This window comes from Paramisgurnus dabryanus, chromosome 15 (assembly GCF_030506205.2).
Source record: "Paramisgurnus dabryanus chromosome 15, PD_genome_1.1, whole genome shotgun sequence".
Lineage (NCBI taxonomy): Eukaryota > Metazoa > Chordata > Actinopteri > Cypriniformes > Cobitidae > Paramisgurnus > Paramisgurnus dabryanus.
The window spans coordinates 21,485,769-21,506,259 of record NC_133351.1 but is presented as its reverse complement, the minus strand read 5'-3'; the positions used below and the strand labels follow the sequence as shown (position 1 = coordinate 21,506,259).

Genomic DNA, 20,491 nt, shown 5'->3' with positions numbered 1-20,491 from the left:
GGATCGTTTTCATTTTAAAATGCCGTTTTAAAACGCAAATGCTCTAATGTAAACATGGCCTCAGTGTACAAGCAACCAAACGGAGTGGTATGAGCCACTGGCCATCGGAAGTGCCACTCGACGAGCCACTAAAAAGTGGCATGAGCCACTGGACACCGGAAGTGCCACTCGACGAGCCACTGGTACGAGCCAATGGAAACCGGAAGTGCCACTAAACATAGTGGCACGTGCCAGTGGCTTCTGTGCGTAAGATGCCATGCCACTTTATGTTAAAACTGCTACTGCAGTCATTTTCGCCGAAGGTGACGTCACGTGCATACCCTCTCTGATTGCCTGAAGGCGGGGATTTGGCGGATTTGAAGTGAAGGTATTTTCATCAGTACTACGCAATATATTGTATTTAATATGTATAATATATTATCACAACATATAATAAAATGCCTGTACATGGCATGTTATGTATAGGCATGATTTGAATTAAGTCTTCATTAAGAAAATCATTAATAACATTTATAACAGAAAATTACGTTACTTCAAGTTACATTACATTTTGCCTCGCTCGAGGACACTAAGGCTACATAAGGACTTTCATTCGGGAACAATTGTGTAATTTCTATTTTCTGTTCTTGCACTCTATATAAACCAGATTCTACACTGTGTGAAAGGCCAAAGTCCAGCCTCTGGATAAACAATCAAACATTTCATCTCTCTGTGTGAGGTCATAGGATCACAACCAGCTGCATGGGACATAGATCGATTGTTTTTCAGTAGAGTCTGCACTATAGCTACATTTGTATTTGCCTTTTCATTACAAGATGGGTGTTTGAAAGAAACCTCACGGCTACATGCTGATTTTGGTTATAACAGCACATCGGGTGTGGAAAGAAAAACTTGACATAAGCCCCTTCATCTCATTTAATCGGATATTGTACATTTTTCTCAGAAACAGGCTTCGGGCAACAATGATCACTACTGTATTTGAAGAACAGAAACAAAGGATGCAAAACAAATAGGTCGCAGGAGGATGTGAAGCGTTTTACTCTAACCAGCAAAAATCCTATACAGATTTAGACTTTAAGCAATAAAACAATGACTTGTCAATGGATAAAAGTTTTTGTTTGCTTGTCAGTGTGTGTCATCTTTGCTGTGGGTAAGTTTGTTTTTCATCAATATTACATAATTTGTGCTGGTTGGTTATACATTTTACACTTTTAAACAAGACACTAGAGTGAATATCTGACTCAGTCTTTGAAAACCCAGCTAATGTGGAATCATTGTACGTAATGTAAAAAACATTATGTGAAAATATAACCTTGATATCTTTAATAATGATTGCGTAAAGTCAAAAATTAAATTTAATGTGAAATCAAACTTTGATGCTCCTAATCACATTATTAGATTATGAGAATTTAGGAATTAGATTATCTCTCTAAATTACAGGTCAGACAGTATGTTTAATGCAGTTAAAACCTGTTGTTATTATTTAAGTTAAACAAATCACTAAAATATAACTACTTTTACAGTTGGTGAGAAAGCGTTGACCAACAAGTGTGCTGACTTCAACACCACATGGCAGGAATACAAACAAGGCTCCATTTTCCGGATTCAATACCTTCTCCTTACACGAAATAATGCTGACTGTGCCAGTCTCTTTTCACAGGAGTGCCTTAACCATACCCAGAAACACACTACATATTTTAACTCATCTCTCCCCACTAAAGTCATTGTTCATGGATACAGGTAACACATTTGACTATATGTGACTCTGTCTGTAAAATCCCAGCTAGTCATTTGCCCATCCTATATTTACAGATTTAAGGAACATTATGTAAAAATATAACCTTAATATCTTTATTATTGACTGAGTGAGGCCGTGTCAAATATTGAAATACATTTTAATGCTTCTAATCTTATAATTACAGTGCATTGAAAATGCGCTGTACTGTTCTTACTGGGCTTTTTATTATTACAGTGCATTGAAAATGCGCTGTACTGTTCTTACTGGGCTTTTTATTATTATTACAGTGCATTGAAAATGCGCTGTACTGTTCTTACTGGGCTTTTTATTATTACAGTGCATTGAAAATGCGCTGTACTGTTCTTACTGGGCTTTTTATTATTATGTTGGCTTTGAAAAAGCCAATATATTGTTATTGCTATTAAACTTATTATTATTATGTTGGCTTTGAAAAAGCCAACATACTGTTATTGCTATTAAACTTATTATTATTATGTTGGCTTGACAAAGCCAACATACTGTTCTTCGATCTAAGCTTATTATTATTATTATTATTAGTGGTGCTTGCATTTATGCAAAGCATCACTATTACTATCTTGCATACTTATTAGTGGTGCTTGCATTTATGCAAGGCATCACTATTACTATTCCAAAAATTATTATTATATTTTATTCTTACATCTGCACGTTTTTTCGGCACCTAACTCGTCCCGCACGGTTTGTCGTAGACCCATGAAAGAGGGCTCAAATCGACCGGCTTATTGACGAGAGGTGTGCTATGACTTTTATAAGCGATCGGGTGCAGGATTTCCGAAAGGGGGGCAAAAAACCACCCGAAAAATCCCATTGACTTAACATTGCGCCCAACTTTGAAGAGTCATAGCTCCGCTCGAGGATTTTGTAGAAACATGTGGGTTACAACATTTGAAGAGGGTGGTAGACTCTGTAAGAACATACATCACATTGGGGTGTAAGTTGTACCCCTGGGGTGTAAGAGGCCCCCAAAAGTGCCCCAATGAAAAGTCAATGGGGGAAAATCCCATAGACTTAACATTGCAAAAACTTTATCGGGTCATAGGTAAGAGCGAGGATTTCGTAGAAACATGTGGGTTACTAAATTTGAAAAGGGTGCTAGACTCTGTCAGGACGTCCCCCACAATGGGGTGTAAGGTTACCATAGCAACCATTTTGGGCACCCTAGCAACCTATACCATAGACTGCCATTATAAATTGCCCAGATGGATATCTTTGCACCACAGTGTCATAGGGACATGGGGGTGGGCTCATTTTACTCAGACATCCAATCAGTATCTTTGGATCCTTAAAAACTTAATAAGCCACGCCCCTAGCAACCACTTTTGAGCACCCTAGCAACATAACATTCAAACAGTTATATCTCGACATCAGAACATCGTAGAGACACGGGGGTTGGACCGTTTTACTTGTGACTCGAAGTGTAATCACTGGGCACATCATTGGCCACTCCCAAGCCACGCCCCTAGCAACCAAATACAGTACCCTAGCAACAGAGTAAACAAAGCCTTATATCTCCGCATCAGAACATCGTAGAGACACGGGGGTTGGACTGTTTTACTTGTGACTCGGAGTGTAATCACTGGGCACATCATTGGCCACTCCCAAGCCACGCCCCTAGCAACCAAATACAGTACCCTAGCAACAGAGTAAACAAAGCCTTATATCTCCACATCAGAACATCGTAGAGACACGGGGGTTGGACCGTTTGACTCATGACTCGGAGGGTAATCACTAGTGGATGCCATTTTTTTCCCTAGCAACCAAATACAGTATCCTAGCAACAGAGTAAACAAAGCCTTATATCTCCACATCAGAACATCGTAGAGACACGGGGGTTGGACCGTTTGACTCGTGACTCGGAGGGTAATCACTAGTGGATGCAATTTTTTTCCCTAGCAACCAAATACAGTACCCTAGCAACAGAGTAAACAAAGCCTTATATCTCCGCATCAGAACATCGTAGAGACACGGGGGTTGGACCGTTTGACTCGTGACTCGGAGGGTAATCACTAGTGGATGCCATTTTTTTCCCTAGCAACCAAATACAGTACCCTAGCAACAGAGTAAACAAAGCCTTATATCTCCGCATCAGAACATCGTAGAGACACGTGGTTTGGACCGTTTGACTCGTGACTCAGAGGGTAATCACTAGTGGATGCAATTTTTTTCCCTAGCAACCAAATACAGTACCCTAGCAACAGAGTAAACAAAGCCTTATATCTCCGCATCAGAACATCGTAGAGACACGGGGGTTGGACCGTTTGACTCGTGACTCGGAGGGTAATCACTAGTGGATGCCGTTTTTTTCCCTAGCAACCAAATACAGTACCCTAGCAACAGAGTAAACAAAGCCTTATATCTCCGCATCAGAACATCGTAGAGACACGTGGTTTGGACCGTTTGACTCGTGACTCGGAGGGTAATCACTAGTGGATGCCATTTTTCCCTAGCAACCAAATACAGTACCCTAGCAACAGAGTAAACAAAGCCTTATATCTCCGCATCAGAACATCGTAGAGACACGGGGGTTGGACCGTTTGACTCATGACTCGGAGGGTAATCACTAGTGGATGCCATTTTTTCCCTAGCAACCAAATACATTACCCTAGCAACAGAGTAAACAAAGCCTTATATCTCGGCATCAGAACATCGTAAAGACACGGGGGTTGGACCGTTAGACTTGTGACTCGGAGTGTAATCACTAGTGGATGCCAATTTTCTCCCTAGCAACCAAATACATTACCCTAGCAACAGAGTAAACAAAGCCTTATATCTCGCCTTCAGAACATCGTAGAGACATGGGGGTTGGACCGTTTTACTTGTGACTTGAAGTGTAATCACTGGCCACATCATTGGCCACTCCCAAGCCACGCCCCTAGCAACCAAATACAGTACCCTAGCAACCAAATAAACAAAGCCTTATATCTCTGCATCAGAACATCGTAGAGACACAGGGGTTGGACCGTTTTACTTTTGGCCTGGAGTATAATCATAAATTGTCCCCCGAAATTTGCCACGGCAAGCACCACTCACATTTTCTTCAGGAAATGTACCTATCTAGTTATTATTATTATTCTTCTTTTTCTGGACACTTTTTTGGCGCGTAACTCGTCCCGCACGCTTTGTCGTAGACCCATAAATTAGGGCTCAAATCGACCGGCTTATTGAGGAGAAGACTGCTATGACTTTTATAAGCGATCGGGTGCAGGATTTCCGAAAGGGGGGCGAAAAACCACCCAAAAAATCCCATTGACTTAACATTGCGCCCAACTTTGACGAGTCATAGCTCCGCTCGAGGATTTTGTAGAAACATGTGGGTTATAACATTTGAAGAGGGTGGTAGGCTCTTTAAGAACATGGATCACAATGGGGTGTAAGTTGTACCCCTGGGGTGTAAGAGGTGCCCAAAAGTGCCCCAATGAAAAGTCAATGGGGCAAAATCCCATAGACTTACCATTGCAAAAATTTTGACGGGTCATAGGTCCAAGCCAGGATTTCATAGAAACATGTGGGTTACTACATTTGAAGAGGGTGCAAGACTCTGTCAGGACGTCCCCCACAATGGGGTGTAAGGTTACCATAGCAACCATTTTGGGCACCCTAGCAACCTATACCATAGACTGCCATTATAAAATGCCTGGATGGATATCTTTGCACCACAGTGTCATAGAGACATGGGGGTGGGCTCATTTTACTCAGGCATCCAATCAGTCTCTCAGGATCCTTACAGACTTACTAAGCCACGCCCCTAGCAACCACTTTTGAGCACCCTAGCAACATAAAATACAAACAGTTATATCTCGGCATCAGAACATCGTAGAGACACGGGGGTTGGACCGTTTTACTTGTGACTAGGGGTGTAACAATTGGGCACATCATTGGCCACTCCCAAGCCACGCCCCTAGCAACCAAATTTGAGCACCCTAGCAACCGAATAAACAAAGCCTTATATCTCCGCATCAGAACATCGTAGAGACACGGGGTTTGGACCGTTTTACTTGTGACTCGGAGTGTAATCACTGGGCACATCATTGGCCACTCCCAAGCCACGCCCCTAGCAACCAAATACAGTACCCTAGCAACAGAGTAAACAAAGCCTTATATCTCCGCATCAGAACATCGTAGAGACACGGGGGTTGGACCGTTTTACTTGTGACTCGGAGTGTAATCACTGGGCACATAATTGGCCACTCCCAAGCCACGCCCCTAGCAACCAAATACAGTACCCTAGCAACAGAGTAAACAAAGCCTTATATCTCCACATCAGAACATCGTAGAGACATGGGGGTTGGACCGTTTGACTCATGACTCGGAGGGTAATCACTAGTGGATGCCATTTTTTTCCCTAGCAACCAAATACAGTACCCTAGCAACAGAGTAAACAAAGCCTTATATCTCCGCATCAGAACATCGTAGAGACATGGGGTTTGGACCGTCTGACTCATGACTCGGAGGGTAATCACTAGTGGATGCCATTTTTTTCCCTAGCAACCAAATACAGTACCCTAGCAACAGAGTAAACAAAGCCTTATATCTCCGCATCAGAACATCGTAGAGACACGGGGGTTGGACCGTTTGACTCATGACTGAGAGTGTAATCACTAGTGGATGCCATTTTTTTCCTTAGCAACCAAATACAGTACCCTAGCAACAGAGTAAACAAAGCCTTATATCTCCGCATCAGAACATCGTAGAAACACGGGGGTTGGACCGTTTGACTCATGACTCGGAGGGTAATCACTAGTGAATGCCATTTTTTCCCTAGCAACCAAATACAGTACCCTAGCAACAGAGTAAACAAACCCTTATATCTCCGCATCAGAACATCGTAGAGACACGGGGTTTGGACTGTTTGACTCGTGACTCGGAGTGTAATCACTAGTGGATGCCAATTTTCTCCCTAGCAACCAAATACAGTACCCTAGCAACAGAGTAAACAAAGCCTTTTATCTCCACATCAGAACATCGCAGAGACACGGGGGTTGGACCGCTTGACTCGTATCTCGGAGTGTAATCACTAGTGGATGCCAATTTTTTCCCTAGCAACCAAATACAGTACCCTAGCAACAGAGTAAACAAAGCCTTATATCTCCGCATCAGAACATCGTAGAGACACGGGGGTTTGACCGTTTGACTCGTGACTCGGAGTGTAATTACTAGTGGATGCCAATTTTCTCCCTAGCAACCAAATACAGTACCCTAGCAACCGAATAAACAAAGCCTTATATCTTCGCATCAGAATATCGTAGAGACATGTGGGTTGAATTGTTTTACTTTTGGCTTGGAGTATAATCATATATTGTCCCCCGAAATTTGCCACGGCAAGCACCACTCACATTTTCTTCAGGAAATGTACCTATCTAGTTATTATTATTCTTCTGATCCCCAAAATTTTTGACTGTAACTCCTCCTAGAGCTTTCAAGCTACATTCACCAAACTTTCCAAAAGTCTTCAGACTGGTCTGACTTAGCGTGCTATGACTTTTCTAACTGATGGGACCTACCGAATTCCTAAACGGGGCGCTCAAACACCCCAAATTTTCCATTGACTTAACATTGCGACAAACTTTGATGGGTCATAGCTGCGAGCGAGAAATTTGTAGAAACTTCTGGGTTACCACATTTGAAGAGGCTGGCAGGCTCTGTAAGAACATGCCTCACATTGGGGTGTAAGTTTCACCCCTGGGGTGTAAGGGGCACCCAAATTTCCCCATTGACTTATAATGGGGCAGGGAACATGTCCATATAAGGGAATAAAAGCGTCCCAGATGGAATATCTTCACTTTAGAGTGTCGTAGAGACATGGGGGTGGGCTCAATTTAGTCAGGCATCCAATCAGTCTCTCAGGATCGCCCCATAGCTATTAAGCCACGCCCCTAGCAACCATTTTTGGGCACCCTAGCAACATATCCCATAGACTGCCATTATAAAATGCCCAGATGGATATCTTTGCAGCACAGTGTCACAGAGACATAGAGGTGGGCTCATTTTACTCAGGCATCCAATCAGTCTCGGAGGATTCTTATTGAGGTATTAAGCCACGCCCCTAGCAACCAAATATGAGCACCCTAGCAACATAATAAACAAAGCCTTATATCTCTGGATCCGAACATCATAGAGACATGGGGGTTGGGTCTTTTGGTCATGTTAGCCTTATGCTAGCTCCATGCTAAGTCATACTAGCTTCATGCTAGTTTCGTGCTAGCTTTATGCTAATTTCATAATAAATCTTGCTAACTTCATGCTAATCATGTTAGCATCATGCTAGCTTCATACTAATTCATGTTAGCATCATGCTAACTTCATGCTAATTCATGTTAGCTTCATGCTAGCTTCATGCTAATTTATGTTAGCATAGTGCTAGCTTCATGCTAATTCATGTTAGCTTCATGCTAGCTTCATGCTAATTCATGTTAGCATCGTGCTAGCTTCATGCTAATTCATGTTAGCATCGTGCTAGCTTCATGCTAATTCATGTTAGCATCGTGCTACCTTCATGCTAATTCATGTTAGCATCGTGCTAGCTTCATGCTAATTCATGTTAGCATCGTGCTAGCTTCATGCTAATTCATGTTAGCATCGTGCTAGCTTCATGCTAATTCATGTTAGCATCGTGCTAGCTTCATGCTAATTCATGTTAGCATCGTGCTAGCTTCATGCTAATTCATGTTAGCATCGTGCTAGCTTCATGCTAATTCATGTTAGCATCGTGCTAGCTTCATGCTAATTCTGGTTAGCATCGTGCTAGCTTCATGCTAATTCATGTTAGCTTCGTGCTAGCTTCATGCTAATTCATGTTAGCATCGTGCTAGCTTCATGCTAATTCATGTTAGCATCGTGCTAGCTTCATGCTAATTCATGTTAGCATCGTGCTAGCTTCATGCTAATTCATGTTAGCATCGTGCTAGCTTCATGCTAATTCATGTTAGCTTCATGCTAATCATGCTAACATCATGCTAGCTTCCTGCTAATCATGCTAGCATCATGCTAGCTTCATGCTAATCATGCTAGCATCATGCTAGCTTCATGCTAATTCATGTTAGCATCATGCTAGCTTCATGCTAATTCATGTTAGCATCATGCTAGCTTCATGCTAATTCATGTTAGCATCATGCTAGCTTCATGCTAATTCATGTTAGCATCATGCTAGCTTCATGCTAATTCATGTTAGCATCATGCTAGCTTCATGTTAATTCATGTTAGCATCATGCTAGCTTCATGTTAATTCATGTTAGCATCATGTTAACTTCATGCTAATTCATGTTAGCTTCATGCTAATTCAAGTTAGCATCATGCTAGCTTCATGCTAATTCATGTTAGCATCATGCTAGCTTCATATTAATTCATGTTAGCATCATGCTAGCTTCATGCTAATTCATGTTAGCATCATGTTAGCTTCATGCTAATTCATGTTAGCTTTATGCTAATTCATGTTAGCATCATGCTAGCTTCATGCTAATTCATGTTAGCATCATGCTAGCTTCATGCTAATTCATGTTAGCATCATGTTAGCTTCATGCTAATTCATGTTAGCGTCATGCTAATTTATGTTAGCATCATGCTAGCTTCATGCTAATTCATGTTAACATCATGCTAGCTTCATGCTAATTCATGTTAACATCATGCTAACTTAGTGCTAAACATGCTAACATGGTAACTTTTGGTATCATGTTTACGGAAAGTTATAATACTAAACTAAACTTGTTTTAAATTTCTCTCAATCTGTTTTAAACGTTCAGGCTAGGCTTTGTCAAGCCAACATAAAGTTTGTCTTCAAACTTTTCTATCTAGTTATTATTATTATTCTTTTTCTGAGACCAAAATTACGAACACTAACTCGTCCTAGAGCTTTCAAGCTACATGCACCAAATTTTCCACGGACCTTCAGACTGGTCTGACGGAGTGTGCTATATCTTTTCTAACTGATGGGACCTTCCGAATTCCTAAACGGGGGGCTCGAACACCCCAAAATTTCCATTGACTTAACATTGAGACAAACTTTGACGGGTCATAGCTGTGAGTGAGAAACTTGTAGAAACTTGTGGCTTACCACATTTAAGGAGGCTGACAGGCTCTGTAAGAACATACATCACAATGGGGTGTAAGCTATACCCCTGGGGTGTAAGAGGCCCCCAAAATTTCCCATTGACTTATAATGGGGCAGGAAACATGCCCATATAAGGGAATGAAAGCGTCCCAGATGGAATATCTTTACTTTAGAGTGTCGTAGAGACATGGGGGTGGGCTCATCTTACTCAGTCATCCAATAAGTCTCTTAGGATCGCCCCAGAGCTATTAAGCCACGCCCCTAGCAACAATTTTGGGTACCCTAGCAACATCTCCCATAGACTACCATTATAAATAGCCCAGATGGATATCTTTACACCAGAGTGTCATAGAGACATAGGGGTGGGCTCATTTTACTCAGGCATCCAATCAGTCTTAATAGGATTCTTATTGAGGCATTAAGCCACGCCCCTAGCAACCAAATTTGAGCACCCTAGCAACATAATAAACAAAGCCTTATATCTCTTGTTCTGAACATCATAGAGACATGGGGGTTGGGTCTTTGGGTCATGTTAGCTTCATGCTAGCTCCATGCTAAGTCATACTAGCTTCATGCTAGTTTCATGCTAGCTTTATGCTAATTTCATAATAAATCTTGCTAACTTCATGCTAAATCATGCTAACTTCATGTTAAATCTTGTTAGCTGCACGCTAAATAGTGTTAGCGTCATGCTAATCATGTTAGCATCATGCTAATCATGCTAACTTCACGTTAAATCATGCAAGCTTCATGCTAATCATGCTAACCTCATGCTTACTTCATGCTAATCATGCTAGCCTCATGCTACCTTCATGCTAATCATGCTAACATCATGCTAGCTTCATGCTAATCATGCTAGAATCATGCTAGCTTCATGCTAATCATGCTAGAATCATGCTAGCTTCATGCTAATCATGCTAACATCATGTTAACTTCATGCTAATCATGCTAGCAACATGCTAGCTTTATGCTAATCATGCTAGCATCATGCTAATCATGCTAGCAACATGCTAGCTTTATGCTAATCATGCTACCATCATGCTAACTTAATGCTAGCTTCATGCTAATCATGCTAGCATCATGCTAGCTTCATGCTAATCATGCTAACATCATGCTAACTTCATGCTAGCTTCATGCTTATCATGTTAGCATCATGCTAGCTTCATGCTAATCATGCTAGCTTCATGCTAATCATGCTAACATCATGATTAGCTTCATGCTAATCATGCTAGCATCATGCTAGCTTCATGCTAATCATGCTAGCATCATGCTAGCTTCATGCTAATCATGCTAGCAACATGCTAGCTTTATGCTAGCATTATGCTAGCTTCATGCTAATCATGCTAGCAACATGCTAGCTTTATGCTAGCATTATGCTAGCTTCATGCTAATCATGCTAGCATCATGCTAACATCATGCTAATCATGCTAGCAACATGCTAGCTTCATGCTAATCATGCTACCATCATGCTAACTTCATGCTAGCTTCATGTTAATCATGCTAGCTTCATGCTAATCATGCTAGAATCATGCTAGCTTCATGCTAATCATGCTAGAATCATGCTAGCTTCATGCTAATCATGCTAACATCATGTTAGCTTCATGCTAATCATGCTAGCAACATGCTAGCTTTATGCTAATCATGCTAGCATCATGCTAATCATGCTAGCAACATGTTAGCTTCATGCTAATCATGCTACCATCATGCTAACTTCATGCTAGCTTCATGCTAATCATGCTAACTTCATGCTAGCTTCATGTTAATCATGTTAACATCATGCTAACTTCATGCTAGCTTCATGCTTATCATGTTAGCATCATGCTAGCTTCATGCTAATCATGCTAGCTTCATGCTAATCATGCTAACATCATGTTAGCTTCATGCTAATCATGTTAGCTTCATGCTGATCATGCTAGCATCATGCTAGCTTCATGCTAATCATGCTAGCATCATGCTAGCTTCATGCTAATCATGCTAGCATCATGCTAGCTTCATGCTAATCATGCTAGCAACATGCTAGCTTTATGCTAACATTATGCTAGCTTCATGCTAATCATGCTAGCAACATGCTAGCTTTATGCTAGCATTTTGCTAGCTTCATGCTAATCATGTTAGCATCATGCTAATCATGCTACCAACATGCTAGCTTCATGCTAATCATGCTACCATCATGCTAACTTCATGCTAGCTTCATGTTAATCATGCTAGAGTCATGCTAGCTTCATGCTAATCATGTTAGCTTCATGCTGATCATGTTAACATCATGCTAGCTTCATGCTAATCATGCTAGCATCATGCTAGCTTCATGCTAATCATGCTAACATCATGTTAGCTTCATGTTAATCATGCTAGCATCATGCTAGCTTCATGCTAATCATGCTAGCATCATGCTAGCATTATGTTAATCATGCTAGCATCATGCTAATCATCCTAGCTTCATGTTTATCATGTTGGCATCATGATAAATCATGCTAAATCATGCTACCTTCATACCTAAACATACCAACAGCCAGATAGCCTACTAAACTAAACTTCTGTCAAACCGTTTTAAACGTTCAGGCTACGCTTTTTCAAGCCAACATAAAGTTTGTCTTCAAACTTTAATATCTAGTTATTATTATTATTCTTTTTCTCCCCCCAAAATTTCGGCAACTAACTCGTCCTAGGGCTTTCAAGCTACATGCACCAAATTTTCCACAGACCTTCAGACTGGTCTGACTTAGTGTGCTATATCTTTTCTAACTGATGGGACCATCCGAATTCCTAAACGGGGGTCTCGAACACCCCAAAATTTCCATTGACTTAACATTGAGACAAACTTTGACGGGTCATAGCTGTGAGTGAGAAACTTGTAGAAACTTGTGGCTTACCACATTTAAGGTGGCTGACAGGCTCTGTAAGAACATACATCACAATGGGGTGTAAGCTATACCACTGGGGTGTAAGAGGCCCCCAAAATTTCCCATTGACTTATAATGGGGCAGGAAACATGCCCATATAAGGGAATAAAAGCGTCCCAGATGGAATATCTTTACTTTAGAGTGTCGTAGAGACATGGGGGTGGGCTCATTTTACTCAGTCATCCAATCAGTCTCTTAGGATCGCCCCAAAGCTATTTAGCCACGCCCCTAGCAACAATTTTGGGTACCCTAGCAACATCTCCCATAGACTACCATTATAAAAAGCCCAGATGGATATCTTTACACCAGAGTGTCATAGAGACATAGGGGTGGGCTCATTTTACTCAGGCATCCAATCAGTCTCTTAGGATTCCTACTGAGGTATTAAACCACGCCCCTAGCAACCAATTTGAGCACCCTAGCAACATAATAAACAAAGCCTTATATCTCTGGATCTGAACATCATAGAGACATGGGGGTTGGGTCTTTGGGTCATGTTAGCTTCATGCTAGCTCCATGCTAAGTCATACTAGCTTCATGCTAGTTTCATGCTAGCTTTATGCTAATTTCATAATAAATCTTGCTAACTTCATGCTAAATCATGCTAACTTCATGTTAAATCTTGTTAGCTGCACGCTAAATAGTGCTAGCTTAATGCTAATCATGCTAGCATCATGCTAATCATGCCAGCTTCACGTTAAATCATGCTAGCTTCATGCTAATCATGCTATTCTCATGCTAACTTCATGTTAATCATGCAAGCCTCGTGCTAGCTTCATGCTAGCTTCATGCTAATCTTGCTAGTTTCATGCTAGCTTCATGCTAATCATGCTAGCATCATGCTAGCTTCATGCTAATCATGCTAGAATCATGCTAGTTTCATGCTAATCATGCTAGCTTTATGCTAGCTTCATGCTATTCATGCTAGCATCATGCTAGCTTCATGCTAATCATGCTAGCATCATGCTAGCTTCATGCTAATCATGCTAGCTACATGCTAACTTCATGCTAGCTTCATGCTAGCTACATGCTAATCATGCTAGCATCATGCTAGCTTCATGCTAATCATGCTAGCTTCATGCTAATCATGCTAGCATCATGCTAGCTTCATGCTAGCTACATGCTAATCATGCTAGCATCATGCTAGCTTCATGCTAATCATGCTAGCATCATGCTAGCTTCATGCTAATCATGCTAGCTTCATGCTAATCATGCTAGCATCATGCTAGCTTCATGCTAATCATGCTAGCATCATGCTAGCTTCATGCTAGCTTCATGCTAGCTACATGCTAATCATGCTAGCATCATGCTAGCTTCATGCTAATCATGCTAGCATCATGCTAGCTTCATGCTAGCTTCATGCTAATCATGCTAGCATCATGCTAGCTTCATGCTAATCATGCTAGCATCATGCTAGCTTCATGCTAATCATGCTAGCATCATGCTAGCTTCATGCTAATCATGCTAGCATCATGCTAATCATGCTAGCATCATGTTGGCTTCATGCTAGCTTCATGCTAATCATGCTAGCATCATGCTAGCTTCATGCTAGCTTCATGCTAATCATGCTAGCATCATGCTAGCTTCATGCTAATCATGCTAGCATCATGCTAGCTACATGCTAATCATGCTAGCTTCATGCTAATCATGCTAGCATCATGCTTAGCTACATGCTAATCATGCTAACATCATGCTAGCTACATGCTAATCATGCTAGCATCATGCTAGCTTCATGCTAATCATGCTATTATCATGCTAGCTTCATGCTAGCTTCATGCTAATCATGCTAGCTTCATGCTAGCATCATGTTAGCTTCATGCTAATCATGCTAGCATCATGTTAGCTTCATGCTAATCATGCTAGCATCATGCTAGCTTCATGCTAATCATGCTAGCATCATGCTAGCTTCATGCTAATCATGTTAGCTTCATGCTAGCTTCATGCTAATCATGTTAGCTTCATACTTAAACATACTAACTGCCAGATAGCCTACTAAACTAAACTTCTGTCAATCTGTTTTAAACGTTCAGGCTACGCTTTTTCAAGCCAACATAAAGTTTGTCTTCAAACTTTAATATCTAGTTATTATTATTATTCTTCCAACCAAATTTCCGCAATTAATACGGCTCGAACCGCTTAACTTAGAAACTTCATTCAAACTCTCAAACGTGCGGACTATTCGGGAATAGTGTGCTATGACTTTTATAAGCGATCGGGGGTACGGTCTTCGCCCCAGGGGCGAAAAAGCAGCCGAAAAATCCCATTGACTTAACATGGAGACAAACTTTGACGAGTCGTAGCTCAGACCTAGAATTTCACAGAAACTTGTGACTTGCCACATTTGAAGAGGCTGGCAGGCTCTGTAAGAACATACCTCACAATGGGGTGTAAGTTGTACCCCTGGGGTGTAAGAGGCCCCCAAATTTCCCCATAGACTTATAATGGGGCAGGAATCATGCCCATATAAGGAAATAAAAACGTCCCAGATGGGATATCTTTGCAGCGCAGTGTTGTAGAGACATGGGGGTGGGCTCATTTTACTCAGGCATCCAATCAGTCCCTTAGGATCCTTATTGAGCTATTAAGCCACGCCCCTAGCAACCATTTTGGGCACCCTAGCAACATTTCCCATAGACTGCCATTATAAAATGCCCAGATGGATATCTTTGCAGCACAGTGTCACAGAGACATGGGGGTGGGCTCATTTTACTCAGGCATCCAATCTGTCTCTCACCATCCTTATTGAGGTATTAAGCCACGCCCCTAGCAACCAGATATGAGCAGCCTAGCAACATAATAAACAAAGCCTTATATCTCTGGATCCGAACATCATAGAGACATGGGGGTTGGGTCTTTGGGTAATATTAGCTTCATGCTAGCTTCATGCTAAGTCATACTAGCTTCATGCTAGTTTCATGCTAGCTTTATGCTAATTTCATAATAAATCTTGCTAACTTGATGCTAAATCATGCTAACTTCATGTTAAATCTTGTTAGCTTCACGCTAAATCATGCTAGCTTCATGCTAATCATGCTAGCATCATCTTAATCATGCTAGCATCATGCTAAATTCATGCTAACTTCATGGTAATCATGCTAACATCATGCTAGCTTCATGCAAATTATGCTAGCTTCATGCTAATCATACTAACATCATGCTAGCTTCATGCTAATCATGCTAACATCATGCTAACTTCATGCTAATCATGCTAACATCATGTTAATCATACTAGCTTCATGCTAATCATGCTAGCATCATGCTAGCTTCGTGCTAATCATGCTATCATCATGCTAGCTTCGTGCTAATCATGCTAGCATCATGCTAGCTTCGTGCTAATCATGCTAGCATCATGCTAGCTTCGTGCTAATCATGCTAGCATCATGCTAGCTTCGTGCTTATCATGCTAGCATCATGCTAGCTTCGTGCTTATCATGTTAGCATCATGCTAGCTTCGTGCTAATCATGCTAACATCATGCTAGCTTCGTGCTAATCATGCTAGCATCATGCTAGCTTCGTGCTAATCATGCTAGCTTCATGCTAGCTTCGTGCTAATCATGCTAGCTTTATGCTAGCTTTGTGCTAATCATGCTAGCTTTATGCTAGCTTTGTGCTAATCATGCTAGCATCATGCTAGCTTCATGCTAATCATGCTAGCTTCGTGCTAATCATGCTAGCTTCATGCTACCTTCGTGTTAATCACGCTAGCATCATGCTAGCATCATGCTAGCTTCGTGCTAATCATGCTAGCTTCATGCTAGCTTCGTGCTAATTATGCTAGCATCATGCTAGCTTTATGCTAATCATGCTAACATCATGCTAGCTTCGTGCTAATCATGCTAGCATCATGCTAGCTTCGTGCTAATCATTCTAGCTTCATGTTAGCTTCATGCTAATCATGCTAACATCATGCTAGCTTCATGCTAATCATGCTAGCATCATGCTAGCTTCATGCTAATCATGCTAGCATCATGTTAGCTTCATGCTAATCATGCTAGCATCATGCTAGCTTCATGTTAATCATGCTAGCTTCATGCTAATCATGCTAGCTTCATGCTAGCTTCATGCTAATCATGCTAGCTTCATGCTAATCATGCTACCATCATGCTAATCATGCTAGCTTCATGCTAGCTTCATGCTAATCATGCTAGCATCATGCTAGCTTCATGCTAATCATGCTAACATCATGCTAGCTTCATGCTAATCATGCTAGCATCATGCTAGCTTAATGCTAATCATGCTAAATCATGTTAACGTCATGTTAGCTTCATGCTAAATCATGTTAGCTTCATGCTAATCATGCTAACATCATGATAGCTTCATGTTAAATCATGCTAGCTTCATGCTAGCTTCATGCTAAATCATGCTAAATCATGTTAACGTCATGTTAGCTTCATGTTAAATCATGTTAGCTTCATGCTAAATCATGTTAGCTTCATGATAAATCATGCTAGCTTCATGATAAATCATGTTAACTTCATGGTAAATCATGTTAACTCATGCTAGCTTCATATTTCATCATGATAACTTTTTTAAATCATGCTAGCTTCACACTAAAACATGTCAACAGCCAGGTAAACTACTAGACTAAGTTTCTTTTACATTTCTGTCAATCAACTTTTTTGCATTTTCATGCACTGGTAATTCCTTGGGAATTGCATTTCTAGTTATTATTATTATTCTTCCAACCAAATTTCCGCAATTAATACGGCTCGAACCGCTTAACTTAGAAACTTCATTCAAACTCTCAAACGTGCGGACTATTCGGGAATAGTGTGCTATGACTTTTATAAGCGATCGGGGGTACGGTCTTCGCCCCAGGGGCGAAAAAGCAGCCGAAAAATCCCATTGACTTAACATGGAGACAAACTTTGACGAGTCGTAGCTCAGACCTAGAATTTCACAGAAACTTGTGACTTGCCACATTTGAAGAGGCTGGCAGGCTCTGTAAGAACATACCTCACAATGGGGTGTAAGTTGTACCCCTGGGGTGTAAGAGGCCCCCAAATTTCCCCATAGACTTATAATGGGGCAGGAATCATGCCCATATAAGGAAATAAAAACGTCCCAGATGGGATATCTTTGCAGCGCAGTGTCGTAGAGACATGGGGGTGGGCTCATTTTACTCAGGCATCCAATCAGTCCCTTAGGATCCTTACTGAGGTATTAAGCCACGCCCCTAGCAACCAAATATGAGCAGCCTAGCAACATAATAAACAAAGCCTTATATCTCTGGATCCGAACATCATAGAGACATGGGGGTTGGGTCTTTGGGTAATATTAGCTTCATGCTAGCTTCATGCTAAGTCATACTAGCTTCATGCTAGTTTCATGCTAGCTTTATGCTAATTTCATAATAAATCTTGCTAACTTGATGCTAAATCATGCTAACTTCATGTTAAATCTTGTTAGCTTCACGCTAAATCATGCTAGCTTCATGCTAATCATGCTAGCATCATCTTAATCATGCTAGCATCATGCTAAATTCATGCTAACTTCATGGTAATCATGCTAACATCATGCTAGCTTCATGCAAATTATGCTAGCTTCATGCTAATCATACTAACATCATGCTAGCTTCATGCTAATCATGCTAACATCATGCTAACTTCATGCTAATCATGCTAACATCATGTTAATCATACTAGCTTCATGCTAATCATGCTAGCATCATGCTAGCTTCGTGCTAATCATGCTATCATCATGCTAGCTTCGTGCTAATCATGCTAGCATCATGCTAGCTTCGTGCTAATCATGCTAGCATCATGCTAGCTTCGTGCTAATCATGCTAGCATCATGCTAGCTTCGTGCTTATCATGTTAGCATCATGCTAGCTTCGTGCTTATCATGTTAGCATCATGCTAGCTTCGTGCTAATCATGCTAACATCATGCTAGCTTCGTGCTAATCATGCTAGCATCATGCTAGCTTCGTGCTAATCATGCTAGCTTCATGCTAGCTTCGTGCTAATCATGCTAGCTTTATGCTAGCTTTGTGCTAATCATGCTAGCTTTATGCTAGCTTTGTGCTAATCATGCTAGCATCATGCTAGCTTCATGCTAATCATGCTAGCTTCGTGCTAATCATGCTAGCTTCATGCTACCTTCGTGTTAATCACGCTAGCATCATGCTAGCATCATGCTAGCTTCGTGCTAATCATGCTAGCTTCATGCTAGCTTCGTGCTAATTATGCTAGCATCATGCTAGCTTTATGCTAATCATGCTAACATCATGCTAGCTTCGTGCTAATCATGCTAGCATCATGCTAGCTTCGTGCTAATCATTCTAGCTTCATGTTAGCTTCATGCTAATCATGCTAACATCATGCTAGCTTCATGCTAATCATGCTAGCATCATGCTAGCTTCATGCTAATCATGCTAGCATCATGTTAGCTTCATGCTAATCATGCTAGCATCATGCTAGCTTCATGTTAATCATGCTAGCTTCATGCTAATCATGCTAGCTTCATGCTAGCTTCATGCTAATCATGCTAGCATCATGCTAATCATGCTAGCTTCATGCTAGCTTCATGCTAATCATGCTAGCATCATGCTAGCTTCATGCTAATCATGCTAACATCATGCTAGCTTCATGCTAATCATGCTAGCATCATGCTAGCTTAATGCTAATCATGCTAAATCATGTTAACGTCATGTTAGCTTCATGCTAAATCATGTTAGCTTCATGCTAATCATGCTAACATCATGATAGCTTCATGTTAAATCATGCTAGCTTCATGCTAGCTTCATGCTAAATCATGCTAAATCATGTTAACGTCATGTTAGCTTCATGTTAAATCATGTTAGCTTCATGCTAAATCATGTTAGCTTCATGATAAATCATGCTAGCTTCATGATAAATCATGTTAACTTCATGGTAAATCATGTTAACTCATGCTAGCTTCATATTTCATCATGATAACTTTTTTAAATCATGCTAGCTTCACACTAAAACATGTCAACAGCCAGGTAAACTACTAGACTAAGTTTCTTTTACATTTCTGTCAATCAACTTTTTTGCATTTTCATGCACTGGTAATTCCTTGGGAATTGCATTTCTAGTTATTATTATTATTCTTCCAACCAAATTTCCGCAATTAATACGGCTCGAACCGCTTAACTTAGAAACTTCATTCAAACTCTCAAACGTGCGGACTATTCGGGAATAGTGTGCTATGACTTTTATAAGCGATCGGGGGTACGGTCTTTGCCCCAGGGGCGAAAAAGCAGCCGAAAAATCCCATTGACTTAACATGGAGACAAACTTTGACGAGTCGTAGCTCAGACCTAGAATTTCACAGAAACTTGTGACTTGCCACATTTGAAGAGGCTGGCAGGCTCTGTAAGAACATACCTCACAATGGGGTGTAAGTTGTACCCCTGGGGTGTAAGAGGTCCCCAAATTTCCCCATAGACTTATAATGGGGCAGGAATCATGCCCATATATGGAACTAAAAACGTCCCGGATGGGATATCTTTGCAGCGCAGTGTCATAGAAACATGGGGGTGGGCTCATTTTACTCAGGCATCCAATCAGTCCCTTAGGATCCTTATTGAGCTATCAAGCCACGCCCCTAGCAACCATTTTGGGCACCCTAGCAACATCTCCCATAGACTGCAATTATAAAATGCCCAGATGGATATCTTTGCAGCACAGTGTCACAGAGACATGGGGGTGGGCTCATTTTACTCAGGCATCCAATCAGTCTCTCACCATCCTTATTGAGGTATTAAGCCACGCCCCTAGCAACCAAATATGAGCAGCCTAGCAAC

General features: G+C 41.1%; 1 protein-coding gene across 2 annotated transcripts in view; it reads left to right on the top strand.

The window, feature by feature from the left end:
• Positions 1–703: 703 nt before the first annotated feature.
• Positions 704–20,491, top strand: part of pla1a (phospholipase A1 member A) — a 32,879-nt gene continuing 13,091 nt past the window's right edge. Inside the window, exons 1-2 of one of the 2 annotated variants that reach the window (XM_065248977.2) lie at positions 704–1,150; positions 1,524–1,740. In XM_065248977.2, the coding sequence (XP_065105049.1) occupies positions 1,090–1,150; positions 1,524–1,740 (278 nt within the window). In that variant the 5' untranslated portion in view covers positions 704–1,089. The remainder of the gene's footprint in view (positions 1,151–1,523; positions 1,741–20,491) is intronic. The other variant, XM_065248978.2, reaches the window with a different exon arrangement.